Source organism: Hyperoodon ampullatus, assembly GCF_949752795.1.
Source record: "Hyperoodon ampullatus genome assembly, chromosome: 1".
NCBI classification, from domain to species: domain Eukaryota; kingdom Metazoa; phylum Chordata; class Mammalia; order Artiodactyla; family Ziphiidae; genus Hyperoodon; species Hyperoodon ampullatus.
The window spans coordinates 203,534,965-203,557,390 of NC_136914.1; the positions used below are offsets into that span (position 1 = coordinate 203,534,965).

Genomic DNA, 22,426 nt, shown 5'->3' on the forward strand with positions numbered 1-22,426 from the left:
AGCAACCACATTTAACTAATTTCCGTTAGTTGAATAAGAGGTATTATGTTCATGGAGGGGACATTTATGGTGCTTTGGATTTTGTGGAAACTATGCATCACCTGTTCGAATGCTATTTTAATTTATTATGTTTAGAAAAAAATCAGTAGATTTCAGTAATTCATCCTGCTTCAAGGTTCAAATTGAGTAATATAATACCATCCTGAATTTTAGCTGAAGAATTCTATGAGCATGTATGTTCCTGCTGTAAAAATGTAGTTACTGTATGGCACTCAAGTACTATGTTAAATGATCCACTAGCATTTTTGCTTGGCTCATGATTAGTGGAATGTACGTTAACTGGGTAAGGTGAACTACAATTCCTTTTTGAGAAATAGATGAAGTACAACCATCCATCGACATCTGAATTTATACCGGTTGGATTGAGTGCACGCAAACACTCTGTAAACCAGGTGAAGAAATTAACTTCCATGTTCTACTTCAGCTAAAATGGCTACATACAACCTAGTACACTTGAAGTCAGACATTTCAATTGCTTACCTCCAGTACTGAGCCTTGCTTTGGGAAACTAAAAGATTTAGACCAAGTCACTGCCAGTTTTTTGCCTTTGTTGCATTTTGTACAGTTTTTATATTTTTGATATCTTGTAAATAAAGACAACCAGCTTTTCCAGGTTCATAATTTATTGTACAAATTGGGTATCACATGATGAGTTGACATTAGCTTCTTCAGGCATGGGAACTTAACAGATGAGGTACAGTTGAGAATCCTATAAACAAAACAAAAATTGTTTAGACACCAATGTGTTCAACTCTACTTTTAAGACATTCAGTAATTACTAGTACAAGACTATCCATGAACCCCCCTGAAATTGAATGCAAATTCATTAGATTCTCAAAGGAGTCAGTAACCCCCCAAAATTTAGGTGTCTCTCAGCTTAATACAGTTTAACACTCCCCCTTTAACAAAAGAGCTGCCAATAATTCAGTATGATGCTAAACGTATACCATTAGAAAAGCCTAGTACATAGAATAACATCTTTTTTCATAAAGTAGTATTTTAAACAGTAGAAAAACGGAGGGTGTATTATCCCCATTGTAAAAACAAAGTTAGGAGGAACCTAACATGAAAAATTGGGCAAAAAACTGCCTGTTTGTCAGGAACAAGCCATGGGCCACTGCATTCCGGGATATGCAGTCAGTCCCTTAAGGTCAATAGTTTTGTGATTGGAAAAGTTTTTAAGAGGAAAGGAAAAAATTTTCTGTCATGGAGGGCTACATTAGATAAAGATCTGGGTTTGGGGTTTTGTGTTTTCTGCACCTCATCTACCGCCAACACAACAAATATTTACTCGAGCAAGGGCAAATGGGGGTTGGGTGGCACTATAAGAAGAAAATGAAGTCTAGGGGGATTTAAGGAAAAGACAGAATGGCTTACATAAAAATTGAAACTAGCAAAAACCAAGATATATTTGCAACTGATTTAAAAGGCTGGTTAATAACTATTAAGAGAGCTTATACAAGAGAGAGACGGTCTTCACAAAGAGAAAGTCCCAAATGTTAAATGAGAAGAACACAAAGAGAATGTTAAGAAAAATACAAGTGGTAAACAAATGGAAAAAATATACAACTTTATCAAAAAGAAATTATTTTTACTCCTCAAATTAACAAAAATCAGAAACTGATGTTATTCAACACTGCCTGGGGAAGAAAGCTAGGCACCCCACAACCCTCTGGGAAGGCGCTTCACCTTAAGAAAACAATCACAGATACAAACACTTCATGCTCAAAGGCATTCATTGTAATGTTATTTATATTAAGAAAAAATTCTAGTAGGAGACATTTCCTCTGTGAAATAAATCATATACCCATGAGCACTCATGCATTCAAATTATAGAGAACATGCATGTTATAAGACAAAATTACAGATATGGATCATAGCCACTGGAAACCAAACAAATATATTAAAAAAGAGCTAAACCGAAATGTTAACGAAAACTGTCAGGGTAATGGGGACATGGACAATATTTTTCTTTCTTTTTTTTTTCTTGAATGTAATAAAATTTGAACAATATACTTGTATAGTGGGGGGGGAAACCCTAAGATCAAAATGGCAAAGTTATATAAAGTCTTAAATGTTAATTTCTTACCGTTTATGTTGCTTTCACAGCTGGAGTTTTTTTAGACCTTAACTTAAAGTATAAAACTATTAAAGCAATACCTCCATATGTGGCCAGTACACACTGAAAAACAAAGGAAAAAGTAAACAAGAGTTGTTGTCACATCTATTTTATTCTAAAACAACTGCTTAAAGGTATCATTAATACTTACATTCATTCTCCCTGTGAGAGTGTAAGAGTTGAAATATTTTTTGATACCAGTGAATTGGAACTGGGCATCAGTTTCTGGACCTGCCATGATTTCAATCTTTTAAAATAAGAAAGAAAGCAACAAATTGGTTTGGATGCAATTTAAAAGAAAAAAATTTTTTAATTAAAAATTTCAAAAAAATTCATTACATATAAATGTTGTAAATTTTATGTATGCCTCACCCAACAAAGCAGCAGCAAAACGGTGGAAAAAACCTTGCTGATAAGAGAAACGTTTGGAAGGAGGACTTTATCTTGGTTGTTATCACACAACACTCCAGAATATATATCAAATCACTCGGCACAGGAAGAGAACACAGTAGTCTTTAAGTCCATCCTCTGACTCAATATTGGTTGATGTTTTCATTCCTGGCTCTATCTATACCACAGTACACTGTACCTGGAATTAATCAGTTTTAAGACTAGCTGAAAGCTGGAGCTTGTGATACTTTTCAAAGTTCCTCAGAGGGGTAGCCACCAACTGAACAGCTCACCTTGCAACCCCTCTTTTTACAGTTTTTCTTATAAATTTAGGACCTCCATGGGAAGGAGGAGAAGGGGTCATTTACTAAATGGAGTTGATACATACTAACTATTGGTGGGGGCGGGGAGCTGAAATCCTTACTCCTTACACCAAAACAGATCAAAAGATTTAAATTTAAAAGTGAAGCCAAAATATCCTGACGAAAACATGGGCAAATATTTTAATCATCTTAGGGAAGGGAAAATATAAAGGTGGCCAAATGCAAAAAGGTGAAACATACATCACCTAATGATCAAAGAAATGTAAAATGAGACCAATATTTAGCCATCAGGCTACAAAGATAAATTTATGATAATTAGCAGTAGTAGTGGGAATGTGGGAAAATAAGGATTCTCTCTGTTGCCTGGAGGGAGTGTAAACTGGTACAACCTTCCTAATATGCAATTCTTCTGCAATAGCTATCAAATTAAAAACTTAGCATACCCTTTTACCTAGCTGGTTCATTTGTTCGCCAGGAATTTATCCTTATAGAAATATTACAAAGTAGAAACATATAGTATGGTTCAAAAATGGTAAATGAAATAGTTTATGAAAATAAAGAACTAGAAGTCCGTCTACAGGAGACTGATAAGTGATGGTTTCCACTGAAGGAAACAGAATGCATGGAGATCTTTATATATAGACTTGGAATGATGTCCTCATGCACGCAGACCTTTATGTACTGACATGGAAACACGTCCCAAGGTCATGTTAAATATTTAAAAAATCCTATTTCTGGACATTATAGAGCACATCAATGGTTCTCAAAGTCTGGTCCCCACACTGTCACTATTCATGGAAACTTGTTAGAAATGAAAATTCTCAGGCCTATTGAATCAGAAACCCTGAGTCCCAACAATCTGTTTTAATATGCCCTCTAGGTGATTCTGATGTATGTTAAAAGTTTGAAAAACACTGCAGTAACAGAAACAAAACGAGATGCTTATTAGTAATTATATTGGGAAAAAACCCTGGAAGAATATATAGCAAACTTTAAAACGGGGTTACATTTATAGAACCTATGTATTTCACAAAGGCGTGTATTTCTTTTATAATAAAAAATAGTAAAGGCACATTCAAAGGTCACCAGAACAACACTCGAAAATTCGTCTGTATGACCGCCTATCTACCACGACCGACGCCACGCCGAGTCGATTGGCAATATAAACGAGCCGGTCGAGGTCCGGTCGAGATTGGTAGGCAGTGGCAGTGACTCAGTTGGCTCTTGATGAAATGGAAGCGGGAGAGACCTGCGAGGAAGTTGTTGCTATGGAAACTGGCACTCTCCAGTTTACCATTCAAAGGCCTTCAGAGGCATTCACGTGCATAGAATTGGCAATGAAACTTTGGACAAATGACCTTAATTTTGAAAACTGTTTCAAGAAAGTTCTTGTAGCAATGAAGGATTCCAAACTTCCCTGGGCCACCTTAGGGGCCTTGGCCAGTTCAGGCCCAGTAGGAAAATCTCCATTAAAAGAAATCTTTATGATATAGCTTTCATATTAATTGTTTTATTTTAGTAAACTTATTAAACACATGCTTTCCCATTCATCTTCAGGACAGATTTTTGGATTCTCCTAGTGTCAAGTAGGTTTCTCGGAGAAACCCTACAGAAAACAAGGGCTTAACTTTGTCCAATTATTAACTGATAATTCCGACTACCTTGTGTTTAACAAACATTTTCAGGAGGTGAAATGGTGTACAATTGAAACAATATTAAGGTGCTTTGAACTTCTCTCCACACAATATAGAAGGAAGGCTGATGTTTGCAATATTACACAGAGGACTAATTCTGACTGCAGGGAAAGGCACAGTACAGGAACTGCAATTTAGTCTAGGTTGTAAAGAAAGACTCTTAAAAAACGCTGCGATGGAGGGGAAACTGAGATAAACAACTGGAGCAAAGCCTGCAAGCACTTGGGTCTGCTTCCTCAGCAAATTCCAGGTTACTTTTGGGCAAACATCAGGAATCCTCGTGTTAGAGGGTACTTTGTGGAATAACTGAACTGAAACTTGCTTTCCTTCTGAGTCATACTTCAGTTTAGAAAGACATTAATGAAAAATACCTAGACTAAACTGTACTAACTGCTAAACTGTAGCCTATGGCAGAGTCTAAGCGATGGGGTCTTCGCTTGTTTCTAATTAAGGGGCGAACTGCTATTAAGTATAATTAATCTTTCCACGCCTCTCTTCACCTGTAAAATGGGCCCTTCAGAAACTACCCTCGCTACTTTCTGTTTCTGGGTACTGCTGTTGTGTCGGACCGGACACCCACCTGGATTGGTGAGATGACGCGGTAAAGGAGGCAAAGACGAGGGAGAGCCGCTCACGTACCAGAAGCAGCCTCTTGCACTTAAAGGAGTTTACAGCTCTCTGTTCTGGCTACCTCCTAGGAAAGGCCTTCCCCACTGATCGAACAGATTGAAATCTAACCCGCTTATCGCGGGCTCAGCGAAGCGCAGAAGGCGGGCTACACTCACTCGCGCTTGACAAAGGCTGCAGCGCAGCTAAAGGAGGCCTAGCTGGACAGCTTCCTAAGCACAGCTCAGTGCAAACAAACTGCTTTGCGCATACAGTGGGAAAGAGGTTAACATGACCAGAGGGGGTCAAAAGCCCGAGTTCTCATCCAATATTACGTCACTGGGTGACCTTGGGACACTCCCTTCGCTGCGGGCCTTTTTCTCCACTGGAAAATGCATTCTAAGGGCCTTTATGAGCCGGGGGAAAGGCGCCTTTACCTCGCACCAAAGCTTCCCAGCCACTGTCCGAACCCTCACGCCCGGCCCTCATTTTCTCTAATTTCTTTTCCATTCACCATCACTCTCCCCCCCCCAAGCCCCCCACCCAAAGCGAAGACCTCGCGGTGTGCCCGAACCAGGAAACGGGCGGATTCTAGGCCAGCCCCACAAAACGGAGCCGCCAGGTTCGAGGCCGGGTTCCCCTCCACACCCACCTTCCAAAACGAACAGACCCCGCTGCAAGTGTCCTTCAACTGACGAAGATACTCCTCAGCCCCGCCGGAAGAAGCCGCCTCCCTCGCAAACGTTCAACGGGCCTTACGGATTCGGCCCTCCGTGCCGACTGGCTACGGCTCTAAGTCCCGCCCTTCCGCTTCCTGTCTCTAAATGGCTCCCCCCCCCCTACCCCGCCCCGCCCTATAGGACTCGGTACAGCATACCGAAGGAGGCTTTGAGCCCGCCCACGCTTCCGGAAGAGCAGCCTTGGGCTGCTGGTGTCTAGACTCCGCGTGTGTGATTACAGTGGCTCGGCCTCCGAAGCAGAAGTGCTGGCGTCCTGGGGCTGGTGAGTGGGGGTAAAAGGCGACAAGGGTGGAAACTGAGTGGCTTCCAGGTCTGTCCCAGTACTAGGTCCTCTGGATCCCTGCCATGCACCCGCAGTGCCGGGTGAGTGGTTGGGCTCCGAAGCCGGCTCTGCTGGAGTGGTCCCTGTAACGTCAGAATATGTCCTCAGGAAGTAGCTCAAGGCCCTTCTTTGTCGCGGGATCAGTTTACTCTTTGAAGCTTCAGTTTCGCCTTGTCTGAAATGAGATTAAGGGTCAAATTCCTAATAAACTGGACGGCATTGCTTGTTCTATTTCTACCAAACACATCCATTCCTGATTCCAACTCCTAGGCTCCCTCTAGGTCTTCACCTCTTTCACAGTCTCAAGCCTTTTTAGATTCCTATTCCCAAGTGTCTCTCAGAACCAACCCCTATCTTCTATTCTCACTTTTAGCTATTCAGTAGTTCTGGTTCTTATGATTTCTCTGTTGTACTGCAGTTGAATCCTTGTACCCGGTGTACCTTCCTTCTGTCCTATTTCCCTGTCCAATCTATAGCCTGAAGTATATATCTTTTTTGTTACTTTCTGTCTTTCCCTCTTCTTAAGGCTCTGACTTGCCAAAGTGAACGTTAATCTATTCACACCTGATGAAAGATCTGACACAAAAAGCCCAACGTGTCTTTTAAAATTTAACTCCAATTATTATGCTTTATTCACCTTGTAATCTAGTTGAACAGTTCTTCAAAGAAAGGCAAGAGCAAGCTTTTGAGCAGCTTGACAGACATATTGCTGGTGCTTATCGAAATAATTGTTTTTTTTTCCTATTTCCATGCTTTTTCTCGTATTCCTTCTGTTTTTCCCTTTCCACCTGTCAAAATTTTATTCATCTTTTAACATTCAGCTCAAACGCATCTTTTTTAGGAAGCTTTCCTCCTTTGCTGAAGCCTCATTATTCCTACCTCCTTGTTGATAGTTTATAATCTGATTTGTATTTTAGATAGTTTGCGTAATTGTTTTGTCTTCTTAAAAGTGTGCGTATTCTTTGAAGGTAGGGGGTTATGTATTCATCTGTGTATCTGTGACTTAACTGAAGCTGCTTAATGATATTTACTACATTGAAACTAACTTCTTTTACTGGAGAAAAATGTGTGGACTTGTGGTTTTGAAACAAAGACCTTTGGAAAGATGAATTATGGATTATCTGTTGCCTGGCATCAAACCATCCATTTCTTAGTCCTGAATGCTGTCCAGCACATTGGTGCTAGAAGGCTCTATCTCTTGCCCATTGATCACAACCTCGACACTAAGGATACAACGCACCTATTCTTTGCATTGTTTTTAGGACACCCAAACACGGCAACCATGGAAGAAAGCTTCCCCCGAGGGGGTACAAGAAAGACCCACAAATCAGAGAAAGAGAAAGCTTTCCAGCAGTCATTTGAACAAGACAACTTATTTAATGTAAGTGGTGTGCTTTTTTGATAAGACTCACTGAACACTTTCTCTCTAGTGTCCTTATGGAGAATGAGCCTTGTTTGAGAATGTGTGATTTTCCAGATTGGATTCTTGTTGAAGTCTGCTTTTATAAATTAAACTTGTTAGAGAGTCCTTGCCACCACAAGGCTATATCTTTTGAAGCATGGCATTTAGTATTTGAGTTTGCAGTGCCATTGTTTCTTTCTTTCTTTGGCCACGTCGCCCGGCTTGTGGGATCTTAATTCCCTGACCAGGGATCCAACCCGCGTCCTTGGCAGTGAAAGCACGGAGTCCTAACCACTGGACCGCTGGGGAATTCCCTGTTTCTTATTCTTAGAAACTTACCATGTTGATTAAGGATGGAGAGAAAACAGTTTGATCACTGCATTTTTTTTTTTTTTTGGCGGTACGTGGGCCTCTCACTGTTGTGGCCTCTCTCGTTGCGGAGCACAGGCTCCGGACTCACAGGCTCAGCGGCCATGGCTCACGGGCCTAGCCGCTCTGCGGCACGTGGGATCTTCCCAGACCGGGGCATGAACCCGTGTCCCCTGCATCGGCAGGCGGACTCTCAACCACTGCACCACCAGGGAAGCCCTGATCACTGCATTTTTGAATGAGGTTCTTGCTGTATAAAGTGATCATAATTTGCAGTAGAATTTGAAATCTTCACCTAGAGTAGGTTGTGCTTCAAATGCTAGAGGGACGGTAACTAACATTTGATTGTATGGTCTCATGTCTATTTTATGTAATCTTTCCAGCTGTACTGTGTAGTAGAGATCATCATTCCATGGTGAGGAACTGAGGCCCAGAGAGGTTATATAATTTAGCTGAAATCACACAGCTTGTAATGGCGGGGATAGGAATTTAACTCGGGTCTTCGTAACTCCACCTTTTATTTTCTTGCACTGTTCCAAATTGCTTCTCCCAGCGGGGAACCCCAGTGCTCATCTCAGTCAAGGGAGGAAGAACACAGGAGAGAAGGGGCTTTGAAAACAGAGCGCGGATTTTGGTCAAAGGGAGAATTGGTGTCAGAACGGGAGATTGGCGTTGAGGCAGGAATGAAAGGAACAATTGGGAGTGGGGTGGAGTAGAAGGGAAACAAAGCAAGGTGACAGATGACCTAAAGTTGGAGGGAAAGGCTAGGATTACTGGTTTTTATTCTTTTGGATCTTTTGCCCCCTTTAGATTTCTACTGAAGAGGAATCCACCAAAAGGAAAAAGATCCAGAAAGAGCCAGCAAAAACAAAAAAGTTGAAAGTTGAAAAGAGAGAAAGCAGCAAGTTTGTAAGAGAGAAGTTTGAAATCCTTAGTGTGGAGGTTTGTCAAAGTTTTTTTTTCTTATTTTTAACATCTTTTTTGGAGTATAATTGCTTTACAGTGGTGTGTTAGTTTCTGCTTTATAACTGGTTTTGTTTTAAACAAACTCTTTGAGTTGCTTAAGTCTGTGTATGTCTTCTTCCTTTCCTCTTTCCTTTTTTCCTTCATTCTTTTCATATAAATATGTGTGTGTAGCTCATGTCTCTAGAACTTCTTCCAGTTTTGTTCAGAATTGAGCATTATTTCCTTCAATTATTAACCAGTGCCTGTGATCATGTGTTGTTTTTTTAGTTTTTCTTTTTAGCTGCTGAGTCCCTCATCCCGCCGATGCCCTCATGGAACTTGTGTTTTAGTAGAGTCGTAGGTTAGAACTGGCAATAACTTTAGCAATCACTCTAATTCTTCCCTTTCATTTCATAGATGTGGAAATTATCTCAGAGAAGTGAAGCAGTCTTATTATGTTCCTTAAATTTTTAGATAACTCTGATACACATTAGTTGTAAAAAAAGAAAAAAAAAGTCAAATGATAGTGAAGGGAAAGATATAGATTCAGCCTGCAGAAGTATTTTCTTTGTCCTGTGTGCTACTTAAAAAAATAATTGTTTAACTTCATGCCAACATTAGAAAACTAAAAAATTTTCCATAAAAATGTGATTTCCGGTTTTTTTTGTAAAAATTTGAAAGTGCTGATAATACAAGCTCACACTCCCTCATGTTTGTAGACACACAGAGCTGCATAGTGGTTGCGCCCTTTAGACCTGGCATGCACCCTCCAGACTGCCATTGTCTCCACTGACTTCTGTCCTGCATTGTGTTGCCTGCTAGGCCTTTGAGTTTGGGCTGCTTGGAATAAAGGAAAAGGCGAGAGTGCCCTCCAGCACCCTGCTGGAAACACTGTTGTATAATTTCGATCTTTCATCGTGCTCAGATGTGTGATGAGTGTACCGACATGTACACATATGTGTCTCGTAGCTTTTATATGTCAGAGTTGGGACTAGAAGCCAGAACCCCCCCCAACCTCCCCAATCATTGTTCTCTTCCCTGTTGTATACATTTCACTCTTCTCTTCTAGTCCCTGTGTGAGGGGATGCGGATTTTGGGTTGCGTGAAAGAGGTAAATGAACTGGAACTGGTGATTAGTCTCCCCAACGGCCTCCAGGGGTGTGTGCAAGTGACTGAAATCTGTGATGCCTACACTGCAAAGCTGAATGAGCAGGTGGCACAAGAAGAACCCCTGCAGGTAAGGGAAACCCGCATGAAATCTGTAACTGGAAATAAGTAGTACACCAACAAATGTAAAATGACAACTTTGCTAAGTGTTAAGAAGGAAGGGTACAAGGTACCAAGAGAGTTTATAATAGGGAAATTTTTTTTCTTTTCTTCTTCTTCTTTTTTTTTAAATAAGGGGATTTTGACTTAGCCCAGGGAACCTGGAAGACTTGCCTGAGGAAGGGATGCCTGAGCTGAGGTAGGAAGGATGAGGGTATGCTAGAGAAGGAAGGAAGGAAGGGGGTTCAGGCAGAAGGAGCCCGACATGCAGCAGAAGGCCAGTGTGGCTAGAGCAGAGAGAGCCGGGGAGAGTGGAGTGGGATGGGGCTGGAGGGCTGGGTGGAGGCCAGACCACGTTTAGGGTTGTTTTTCTAGAATCAGTGGGAAGCCCTTGAAATGTTCTCACTGGGGTGGGTGCCATGTAGACAGCACAGAGAATGAATTGAAGAGGCATGCGTAGCTGCTTAGAGACCAGTTAGGAGGCTGTTGTCGTAGTCTAGGCTCTGAGATTGATGGATTTACTGAGGGCTGAGGAGGTAAAGTCAGCGCTTAGTGATGAATTCCATATGGGTGGCAAGGCCGAGAGACGTGTCAGAGGTGAGTCCTAGGTTTCTGTTGAGCACGGCTTGACAGTTGGCCGTGCCATCCTGAGACAGGAAACCCTGAAAGGGGACCTCGATTAGGAGAGATGATCATGATATGATTTTCTGTTATGTTGAGTTTGAGGTACAGTTGAGACAACCAGTAGATAGGTGATGCTGGAGCTCAGGGACGTTTGGGTTAGAAACATGAATGGGTGAGACTTCTTTGTATAGGTGGTAATTGAAGCTATGGAGGGGGAAGAAGTTGCTTAGAGGGAGCACATAGAGGGAGAAGAGACTGAAAGACCGAGCCTGGGGCAAATACTATATTTTAGTTGCTGGATAATAGGAGAGTTGCTGTCAGAAGAAGGTGGGACCAGAGACACAGAGAAGGAAGAAAGGTGAACGAAGGGTTGGAAGCCGGGAGGAAATGCTTAAGGAAGCAGCACCAGAGTTAAATGCTTTGTAAAGGTCACGTGAGAGAAGGACTGTAAAGTGGACTGTTGGGTTTAGCGACATGGAAGTCATTGGAGATTTTGTTGGGAGATCAAGTATGGAGTGATGGGGGTGGAACTCAGATTGCAGTGAGCTGAAGAATGAGGAGAAGATGAGGAAGTAGAGACCGTAATTGTAGACGATTCTTTTAACACGTCATTTTACATCTGCCCATTGCGTGGAGATGTTTGGAGACCTTAAGCTGTAATCCAAGACTGTGACATGGCCACAGGCCGCTTCCTTTGTGGGTGAGCAGTTACTCTCTTCATCTGCCTTTTGGGCTCTTTGGGATCTGAGGATGAGAAACTGCTGAGCCAGGACCAGGCAATGAATTCTCAGTGCAGGGGAAGGGTACGTATCAGGTTTTTCTCATTTATATTCTGCAGGACCTGGTCAGCTTGCCTGAGCTCTTCTCACCTGGGATGCTGGTGAGATGTGTGGTGAGCAGTCTGGACATGACAAAGAGGGGCAAAAAGAATGTCAAGCTGTCTCTGAACCCCAGAAATGTCAACAAAGTGCTGAGTGCTGAGGCCCTGAAACCCGGCATGGTACGTCTCTGGGGCCAGGGCAGAGGAGCAGGCAACTATGCCTTCTCCCTGTCCTGCCTCCTGGGGTGTGTCTAGACTACCTTTCACTTTCAGCTTAACTGTTACACATGGGGGTGCATGTTTTCCTGGGGGGAAGGTCGCCAGGGTACTTTGGGTACTTAATGGAAATTGAAGACTTGAACCTAATCACATTACCCTGGAGGGGAGAAAGGGAAAGCAAGTCCACGATTTGCTGGTAGGGGAAAAAAAATGCTTCCAAGGAATCTTAGCAAGGCTAAGAAGGAGTTCCTTGAAGTGCCTTCTTTACCGAGACTTCTTCACAGATTAAGTCTTTTTCAGAGGCCACTGGCATTTGTGGGGAGAGCTTGAGGGCTGCTCTCTGAGAGCGAGAGACAGGGTAGACAGGGCAATTAGCCTGTCAGCCGTACTAATGGATGATCCACTACTGACTCTCCTAGTCCTATGCAGGTTCAGCAGAAATGTATCCCCACTCAGTGCCTCCAAGTCAAGTAGGTACAAAACACACTCATATAAACTATACTCACTTAAGAGGAAGGAGATCAGTATGAGCTTGGAACGTTTGGTTAGAAGCGGTGGAGTTTGGACCAGGCCCTGAACGTTGGGTAGAGTGGGGAATAACAGTAAGCCAAGTTGTAGGAAATTGACAGGTATTGAGAGGCCGCTGTTTTTGGTTTTGGTTTTTTTTGCGGTACGCGGGCCTCTCACTGTTGTGGCCTCTCCCGTTGCGGAGCACAGGCTCAGCGGCCATGGCTCACGGGCCCAGCCGCTCCACGGCATGTGGAATCTTCCCGGACCGGGGCATGAACCTGCGTCCCCTGCATCGGCAGGCGGACTGTCAACCACTGTGCCACCAGGGAAGCCCAAGAGAGGCCGCTGTTTGACAGGTGCTGTTTTAGACACTTTCTCTGAAGAAATTTTCATAGCAACCCTGTGAGGCTGGTAGGTATCCCTCTTGTACATTTGAGAAAACAGACTGAACAAGGTTTAAGTGACTTAAGTGGCCAAACAACAAATAGCTAGTAAGTGTCAGAGCCGGATTTGAATGCCACAGTGCTTCCCGTGAAAGGTAAAGGAGGTTGGCAGGATTGTGGGGGGAGACATCTTGGAGGTGCTTAGAAAAGACTTGATGACAGCTAGAAGGGTAGTTCTGGATTCTCATTAGTCATGGTGCTGAGAGTGCTGGCACTGCAAGGCCATCTGGTTTATCTCTTTGCATAACATGAAAGTCTTTCCTATCTTTTGAAAATCCTCCAGGGGAGAATCCCCTCTCTGTCATTCCATTATTCAACTCCTCTCTGTCTGGAAACCATAAGCTCCTTCAAACCCTGGGAGAATTAAAGTTGATGTCTTTCCCTCTTCTATCCTGTAGTGGGACTGAGGTTTTTTTTCTTTTCTTTAAAAAAAATTTTTTTTAAGTATAATTAATGTACAATATTATACAAGTTACAGGTGTACGTTACAGTGATTCACAATTTTTAACGGTTATACTCCATTTATAGTTATAATAAAATATTGGCTATATTCCCTGTGTTGTAGGGATTGAGGTTTAAAGTTAAAAGTGAGAGGATGTGTGGGATTATGGGATGGTGGCAACAGTCATGTTTGGTAGTGGATGTTTGTTATGTGTCCCATGACCTTTGACTTTTGAACTTTTGGGAATGCTTTGCCTTCCTCCAGCTGCTCACGGGCACTGTGTCCAGCCTGGAAGACCATGGCTATCTAGTGGACATTGGTGTTAGTGGGGCCAGAGCTTTTCTGCCACTGCAGAAAGCCCAGGAGTACATCCAACAGAAGAACAAAGGTAAGAGGAAGAAGAGTGACCAGTCCATGGTAGTGAGGTGGTATATGGGGGGGTTATATTTAAATGCCACTTTGGTGAGTAAAATGCAGAATGCTGACCCTGAAGCATGTTTGGCTTTGCTAAAATCAACTGTTAATCTTAGGTGATAGAAAAAGGGAGGTGTGTGAAGGGTCAGGGAGTGGCAGTCTCATTAAGATCTGATGGACCAGTTTCACTTTTTCTCACTTAGAAGATTCCGCTGAAATTGGGCCCCCGGAGCCTCTGAACCAGTACTCTCCCGCCTTGTTGAGGTTTTCGTATTTTTGTGTGGTAGTTGATTCCAGATCATTCAGGGTCATTTCACGCCCTTCTTGTAGTTGGTCCCTGAGAAATTGGGAGTATGGGGAGTATTGCATGGTAACTGGGCAAGTAGGCCATGGATCTCTCAGGTATCACTCGAGCCCAAGTTCAAAGACCTTCTCATAATAGCTATTTTTCATTTTGGGGGCTGGACTTGCAGGTGCTAAATTGAAGGTGGGTCAGTACCTGAACTGCCTTATTGAAGAGGTGAAAGGCAACGGAGGAGTTGTTAGTCTGTCTGTTGGTTACTCAGAAGTTTCTGCTGCCATTGCTACTGAGGAGCAAAACTGGACCCTCAACAGCTTGTTACCAGGACTGGTAGTCAAAGCCCAGGTACAGAAGGTAAGCCGTTCATTGTTACTACTATTTTCTAAAATAAAAATAATTTTTATTAAAATTTTTATTAAAATAGTACGTGCACACAGTCTAAAAGAGTGCTGTCCAGTAGGGTAGCCCCTGGTCCCATGTGACCATTAAGCACTGGAAATGTAGCCAGTACCACGTGTTGAAATGATAATATTTTGCCTATAGTGGGTTAAATAAACTATTAAAATAAATTTCAGCTGTTTCTTTGTAATTTTTACAGTGTGACTGCTAGGAAACTTAAAATTACATATGTGGCTTATATTTCTCTTGGACAGTGCTGATCTAAAAGGTCAAATAGTATTAAAAGGCTTATGATGAAGAACGCTCATCCCATCTAACCCCCATCTTTAACTCTTAGCTTATCTTTTGAAATTTACCTCTGTGTTTCGAAGTATAATAATAAGCTTCTGCTGCATCCTATCACTTTGAGGCATTGAGTTTTAACTTCTTATCAAGGTAGATGAAGTTTTGGCTCTCTTATCCTTACCTTCTCCCAACCTTTCAACAAAGGAATATTAAAATTTTGGCTAAATCATTATTCAGTGTTTAAATTATATGACTACATAGATATCATTTATTTGCTGGGCTAGATAATATAATTTGTTTCTTGAACAGCTTTTTTTCCTGGAGTTGCTAATCAGCTTTGTTTTTGTCATTTGCTGAATTCTCTTCCTACCTTTCACTATTTCTTCATACATCCTGTAGTTATTTTTCTCTCACTATTTTCTGTGTTTTCAAACCCTTTAAATAATCTTTGCTACTTTTTCCCCCTACGCGGAGCCCCTTGTACTGTCATCCGGCTCCAGTCTGGACTGGTTGCTCTGTAGGGCTCCCTTCCCTGTCATCCCAGATCCTTCCCCACTCTTCTGTATTGGATAGAATCTTCTTTGATTCCATGTATTCCTCTTTTTTGGTTTACTCACTCATTTTAATGTGTCACATTCGCCAGAAGCACCCTCAGAAAAGTACACGGGAGGTTAATTTCTTCACCTCATGTGTCTTAAAATTCCCAAGACCGCTCCCACTTTCGATGATTCACTAGGAAGACTCACACCATCAGCATATAGTGGTCCTCACGGCTGTGATTTATTGCAGTGAAAGGAGGCAAAGCAAAATCAGCAAAGGGAAAAGGCCCATGGAATGAAGTCTGAAAGAAACCAGGCACAAGCCTCCAAGAATCCTCTTCCAGTGGAGTCACATAGGGTGTATTTAATTCCTCCAGCAGCAGGTTATGACAACATGGGTGAATGTTGTCTACCAGCAAAGCTCATTGAGGGTTTTTATTTGCGGCTGGTCACATAGGCACCCGCTGCCTGGCATGTACCAAAATTCCTGACTCTCCTAAGGAATTTGAGTGTTTAGCATAAACCATATTGTTTGCACAAATAGTTTAGGTACAGTGAGCCACTCAGTTCTGAGAGTGGTGGGAACCCTCTTGAAGTCTAAGTTCCCAGACACCAGGCCAGGGCCAACACCGCAAGCATACTTTTCCAAGGATCGCAGTCTCAGGCCTGCTATGTTAACTGTTTTCTGCACACCTAGTATATCTGAAAATACCTTTATTCTGCTCTAACGTGAGATTGGTAGTTAATCTGGGGTTAGAATTCTAGGTAAACAATACCTCAGAATTTTGAAGTTCTTGTTCCCATTGTCACCTGGCCTCTACTGCTGTTGAAAAGCCTGATGTTATCTTGATTTCCTTTTCTTTGTATGTTCAAGGATCTTGTCTTTATCCCTTTCGTTTTAAAATTTCACGATGATGTGCTTTTATATGACTCTCTTTCCATTTATTTGTGCTGACCTTCTGTAATCCAGAAATGTAGATCCTTAAGTTCTGGGAAAGTTTTCTGTATCACTGTGGGGTTTTTTCTTTTTCCAATTTTTAAGTTGAGATATAATTCACATATAGTAAGATTCACCCTTTTAAAGTGTACAGCTTAGTGGTGTTTCAGTGTATTCACAAGGGTGTACAGCTGTCATCACTATTTAATTCCAGAACATTTTCATCACCCCAGTAAGAAACCCCGTACCCATTGGTTGTCACTCTCCATGCATTCCCTCCCTCAAGCCCCTGGCAACCACGAATCTACTTTTTATCTCTAGCTTTGCCTGTTGTGGATATTTCATATAAATTGAACCATACAGTATGTAGCCTTTTATGTCTGGTTTCTTGTACTTAGCATGTTTTCAAAGTTCATCCATGTTGTAGCATTTATCAGTGATTCATTCCTTTTTATGGCTGAATAATACTCCATCATATAGAGTTGGTAGACATTTGGGTTGTTTCCACTTTTGTCTTGTTATGGGTAATGCTGCTATGAAATTTGTATATAAGTTTTTGTAGGGACATATGTTTTCATTTCTCTTGAGTGTATATCTAGGAGTGGACTTGCTGGGTCATATGGTAACTCTGTGTTTTAACTTTCTGAGGAACAGCCAAAGTGGCTGCAACATTTTACATCCCCACCAGCAATATAAGGGTTCAAATTTCGCCACATTCTCACAAACACTTATTATTATTCTTTTTATTATAGCCACTCTAGTGGGTGTGGGTGTGAAGTGGTATTTTGTGATTTTGATTTGCGTTTCTCTAATGATTAGTGATGTTGAGCATCTTTTCATGTGCTTATTGGCCATTTATAAATCTTCCTTGGAGAAATATTGAATCAGAAGTCTTTATCCATTTAAAAGTTAGATTATCTTTTTAGTGTGAATGGTGTAAGGGTTCTTTGTATCTTCTGGATACTAGCCCCTTATCAGATCTTAAAAAAAATTTTTTTTTAAATAAATTTATTGGGCTTCCCTGGTGGCGCAGTGGTTGAGAGTCCGCCTGCCGATGCAGGGGACATGGGTTCATGCCCCGGTCTGGGAAGATCCCACATGCCGTGGAGCGGCTGGGCCCGTGAGCCATGGATGCTGAGCCTGCGCGTCCGGAGCCTGTTGCTCCGCAACGGGAGAGGCCACAACAGTGAGAGGCCCGCGTACCGCAAAAAAAAAAAAAATAAATAAATAAAAATAAATAAATTTATTTATTTATTTATTTATTTGGCTGTGTTGGGTCTTCGTTTCTGTGCGAGGGCTTTCTCCAATTGTGGTGAGCAGGGGCCCCTCTTCATCGCGGTGCGTGGGCCTCTCATTGTCGTGGCCTCTCCCGTTGCGGAGCACGGGCTCCAGATGCGCAGGCTCAGTAGTTGTGGCTCATGGGCCTTGTTGCTCCGTAGCATGTGGGATCTTCCCAGACCAGGGCTCGAACCCGTGTCCCCTGCATTGGCAGGCAGATTCTTAACCACTGTGCCACCAGGGAAGCCCTAAAATTTTTAATATAATTTTCTTTTCTTTTTCTAGAACTCCTATTAGTATGATGTTGGACTTAATGGATCAGTTCTAATTTTCTTATTTTTTCCTCTCTTCTTTGGTTTGGTACATGCATGTATTTGTCTATATCCTACCTCTGGGAAAGTCTCTCAACTTAAACTTCACATTCTCTATTGAGTTTTTGTTTTGACTGCCATGTTATGAGAGAGGCACTAAAAAACTGCTGGGAAGTCTGTGTGCCTGGGTGTGACTTGCTGACTGGCTGACTTCCCTGTCAGGGTCAGGAACTAGTGGCAACCTCCAGATGTCACTGTTAGAAGTCTCTGGCATGTTAGATTTCTCTGGAAAGGATCTACTGACACCCGAATCAGGAGCATATAAGCCTGGCTGCCAAAGAGCTAGATGGCAGAAAGGGGCTGGCGGTCTCCATATCTATATATGATAGTCAGAATTTTTCTTAATTCACATTTTCATGGTTTGCACTGTTCCTGTGTTTTGAGTCTGGTACAGTTTCCCAGAGAATAACTCTCCCATTTTCTGTGGAGATGGGAGAAGGGTGGACCCTATAGTTTTGAGGAGAGGACCTGGGGATCTGACTTAGTTTCCCTTATTTCAGTCATCTGCCTCCCTGCTCTCTTTTGAGAGGCTTGTCACCTCTACTTTCTTAGCTTTGTGGGGCTCTGTAGGGTGAATTGCTCCGGTCAGTATCTCCCTCTGGCAAGCATGTGGGTTTTCACCTTCTTAGTCTGAGCACATCACCAAGTTAGCAACAATTTGTCCCAGTTGTCAGGCTGGCAGTTCCCCGAGGTTCCTTGTGTAAAGCGCCTTCCATCCCATTGGGAAATCCTGAGGGAGGAGGACTGATGTCCTCTCAGGCTCGGGCGCGATGAGCTTACTGAATTAAGGAACAGCCAGTGCCAGGAGATGTGCTGCCATTTCATTTTATGGGAAGAAAGATGATAAGGGTTAGCTGGGGGAGGAGAGACACACAGTTATCATCATGGATAATGTGGCTTTATGAACAGTCTCATTCCTGGTTCCTTCAGAGAGATGTTTTTCATAACTGATTCTTTTTATTTCTAGGTGACTCCATTTGGCCTTACGCTAAAATTCCTCTCGTTCTTCAGTGGCGTGGTTGACTTTATGCACCTGGACCCTAAGAAAGCCAGAACATATTTCTCAAATCAGCCAGTAAGAAATGTTGCACTTATCTTTTCTGGATTTCAGTTGTGTCTCAACCAGCCATCCAGTGTCACAGCTGCTACAGGCAGGTCCTAGGACTGCATGTGTACAGGTGTCAGAGGGGTGATGAGGGGAATGAAAAGTGTCTTGGAAGGGCCACAAGAAACTGCCAGTGGTTATTTCTGGGGATTGAGATTAGAGGAGGAGCCTGTGGAGAAGAAGGCAACTTGTAGTTTTTATTTCATACTCTTTGATTTTTTTTTTCTTGGTAGTAAATCTTTTGCTTTTATAATTTAAAGTGTTCTAGTAGAGTGTTTAACATAGAACAAGATATATGTTTAAATACACAAATGTAGTTTACAAAGTGCTATAATATAGATTCAATTTTGGAGAAAAAAAGTCTTAAAAAGTACATCTGGTCAAAATGCTGGCTGATTATGCAATCAGGTGTTAGTGATTAAGTCTGGGTGATTTTTCTACCCTTGTCTAAATATTCAGATTTTCTGCAATGAACATGGATATTTGGGAAGAAAATCCCAATATATGGTAATCATTGTTTTTTATTAAAAATCCTAAAATGATTTATTTTTTGTTTTTAACAGTAACACATACTAATGTAAGCTATAGAGACTGTTGGTTTTTTCTGTTGTTTTATTTTTTTAAGTAAAAGTAGGTTTTCCCACCACCTAGTAATAATATTGTTAATTTTTTGGTGAACCTCTTTCTAGTAATTTTTTTCTCCTTGTAGCCATATTTGTCTGCAGAGTTGAGACATTTTACATGCTATGGCCTTGTGATCAGAGCAGGCTGTTTCTGGTGTGTTTCAGATGAGCTTCTGATATAGTGATGCCAGTACATGGCTCCTGTTGCATATGTATTATTAGCCTCATGGTGTTGAGGGGACCCTGGTATATGTTTTCCTGGCCTTGTGTAAGCATTGATTCAGTCGGACATAGTTCCTCTGGGACATTCTGTTTGATTGCACAAGCTGATTTTAGTACTTACATCTATAGCTTGGTCAACACATGGAGAGTCTTGACCCCTGAAAGTCTGCTCCAGGGTGCCTTGTCTCTGGTGTGCCTTGTCTTGCTCATTATGCCCTTTCCCTTGTCTAGGTACGGGCCTGTGTCCTTTGCGTCCATCCTCGGACTAGAGCTGTACGGCTGAGCCTGCACGCTGTCTTCCTGCAGCCCGGGCGTCCACTCACCCGGCTTTCTTGCCAGCAGCTGGGAGCTGTACTGGATGATGTTCCTGTCCAGGGCTTTTTCGGCAAAGCCGGGGCCACCTTCAGGCTGACGGATGGGGCTCTGGCCTATGCCCGGGTAAGGAGGCTCTTTGTTTCATCACGATCTTATCACCAGAAGGACTTTGGGGACACAAGTTCTTTTCTGCTTCCTTCATCCTTGGGTATTAGTTTCCTGTTTTTGAATTTCCCCAAACGTGGCAGACAGTTCATAAGGACTAGAACAAGGTCTGTTTGTTATATTAGAGTGCCTTAAGATTGACTTGCCTTAATTGATACCTGGTTGATGCTAGGTACAAGAATGAGTTAGGATCTACACCAGGGCTTGGGAAAGTTATTTTAAAGGGCCAGATAGTAAATATTTTAGGCTTATGGATCATACAGACTCTGTCCTAACTACTCAGTTTTGTTGTTATAGCCTGAAAGCAGCAAGGACAGTATGTAAATGAAAGGGCACGGCTGTGGTCTAGTCAAACTTTTACTTACAAATATAGGCACTTAATCGTGAGCTGTAATTTATCGACCCATGATCTAGACTCTTCTCTGACTTTATAGAGAGTCTGTGGTAGTATAAAGCAGTTCTTTAGTTAGAGCAATTATTTTAACAGGTAATCAGAGTGCTCTTTTTATGGTAGGTGACAAATGTACTGAGTCAACTCCTTGTCTGATTTAATGTCTGATTGCCTCAGATCTGTTGCTTCTGGCTGGTCCTTAATCACTTGGTACTTTGTAGCTCAGCCATCTCTCCAATTCTAAGAAAGTCTTCAAACCTGAGACCTTCAAGCCAGGGAACACTCACAAGTGTAGAATCATCGACTACAGCCAAATGGATGAACTGGCTTTGCTCTCTCTGAGGACGTAAGTCTGTCACTAACTTGTGTGGGGTGTAGAGGTGTGTCTCGTGGCCTTGCTTGGTGAGGGTTTCCTTTCTTGCCAACATGATTTTGGTAGCCCTGAATTTTAGGCAGCCTCTGTCCTAATTTATTTAATCTTGTATTTGCCTTTTGTTCTAGGTCTGTTATTGAAGCTCAGTTCCTTAGTTATCATGACATCAAACCTGGGGCCTTGGTAAAGGTAAGATCTCAAGCATATAATTAGATACTCTACGACCTTCAGATAGTCTTTAGTTCACAGGCCAACTGTCAGCTTATTAATCCCCATGTGAACATGTTTAAAGTCATATTCCTTCTTTTTGCCTGCTAACTGGGATTTCTTTTTCTTCCCTTGGGTAACTTGTAATTAATTTCAAGGTAAGGTCTTGCTAGTACCACCCCACTACACAGAGGCAGTAGGTCATCAGTCCCGGGATTTGATGGTGTTGATTAGACCAGGTCAAAAGTTAGTTCTTTGATAATTGAGCCAGCTGGGATATTAGTAAGAAGCCAGTTGCTGCTCCTGTCCAGCCACTTAGCCCCAATTGAGCAGCTCCCCTTTATATGTAGAGTTCATTCCTTAGGAGACATAGTCCTCTCCGTTGGATAATGAATTTGTAAGGCAGATAGAAAGAAGATCCTCACACAAAAAGATGTGAAGGTTCTCATAAATAAACCCTACTGCATCCAGATCACTGTAGGGTATGTGCTTTGTCCCTATGAGATCTGGAATAACAGGCACAGTTACCTCAGGAAGCTGAGCTTCGAAAGAGAGGTGTGAGATGCTTTGTGGTAAGAAGTATAGGAAAGATATTCTTGAGGCATCATGACATCTTTTCCTAGGGCAAAGTGATGACCATAAAGCCATACGGGATGCTGGTGAAGGTGGGCAAGCAAATCAGGGCCCTGATACCTCCCATGCACCTGGCCGACATCCTTATGAAGAATCCGGAGAAGAAGTACCGCGCTGGGGATGAGGTCAAGTGCCGGGTGAGCCTCCTGAAGGGTCTCTGGTGGGGTTTTGGCCATATGGGAAGAGAATGATGCTTCTCAGCTGAAGTTTCTGCCTTTTTCCACAAAGTGACCACATAATATCTGCAGTCCTGTGCTTGGCATTGGGAAGAGAAAACTGGGTCCCTTCCCTTGATAATTGTATGGTATAATTGGTAGTTAAAATATCCATACATGAAGAGAGCAGGCCAGGTGGTTTGGTACAGGCTGTATGCTGTGGTCATATCTCAGAACGGGGAGGTGAGGGTAGGCTGGGGCAGCAAGAATTTTTGATAATCAATGATGATCAATATGATCAATAGCAACTACCATGTAACGTGTATTCTGTGCCAGTTGCTGTGCTAGGCACATCGTAACACGCCTTACTTCATTTCATCCTTAAAATGGCCCTATAAAGGAAGTACTGTTATCCTCAT

General features: G+C 42.3%; 2 protein-coding genes across 3 annotated transcripts in view; one reads left to right on the forward strand and one right to left on the reverse strand.

Moving 5' to 3' along the window:
* Positions 1-668: 668 nt before the first annotated feature.
* On the reverse strand, positions 669-5,966 carry ATP5MK (ATP synthase membrane subunit k). Its single transcript, XM_079705488.1, has 4 exons — positions 5,845-5,966; positions 2,331-2,426; positions 2,150-2,242; positions 669-769 (listed from the first exon to the last, which is right to left on the reverse strand). The coding sequence occupies exons 2-3, from the start codon at positions 2,415-2,417 to the stop codon at positions 2,153-2,155; spliced, it is 177 nt and encodes a 58-aa protein (XP_079561614.1). The 5' UTR covers positions 2,418-2,426; positions 5,845-5,966; the 3' UTR covers positions 669-769; positions 2,150-2,152.
* A 1,570-nt stretch (positions 5,967-7,536) lies between these two features.
* Positions 7,537-22,426, forward strand: part of PDCD11 (programmed cell death 11) — a gene marked incomplete at its 5' end in the record, with an annotated part of 40,747 nt that continues 25,857 nt past the window's right edge. For both annotated transcript variants that reach the window (XM_079728585.1, XM_079728586.1), the window contains 11 exons: positions 7,537-7,635; positions 8,836-8,967; positions 10,040-10,207; positions 11,699-11,860; positions 13,559-13,682; positions 14,182-14,363; positions 18,786-18,893; positions 20,000-20,206; positions 20,861-20,985; positions 21,141-21,201; positions 21,843-21,989. In XM_079728585.1, coding sequence (XP_079584711.1) covers positions 7,537-7,635; positions 8,836-8,967; positions 10,040-10,207; positions 11,699-11,860; positions 13,559-13,682; positions 14,182-14,363; positions 18,786-18,893; positions 20,000-20,206; positions 20,861-20,985; positions 21,141-21,201; positions 21,843-21,989 — 1,515 coding nt within the window. The remainder of the gene's footprint in view (positions 7,636-8,835; positions 8,968-10,039; positions 10,208-11,698; positions 11,861-13,558; positions 13,683-14,181; positions 14,364-18,785; positions 18,894-19,999; positions 20,207-20,860; positions 20,986-21,140; positions 21,202-21,842; positions 21,990-22,426) is intronic.

Bases quoted from the DNA above. Each gene is read 5' to 3' on its own strand.
- ATP5MK (XM_079705488.1), bottom strand. From the start codon at position 2,417: ATGGCAGGTCCAGAAACTGATGCCCAGTTCCAATTCACTGGTATCAAA. The intron at 2,243-2,330 runs GTAAGTATTAAT...TTTGTTTTTCAG, and splicing joins CTCTCACAGGGAGAATGAAT to TGTGTACTGGCCACATATGG.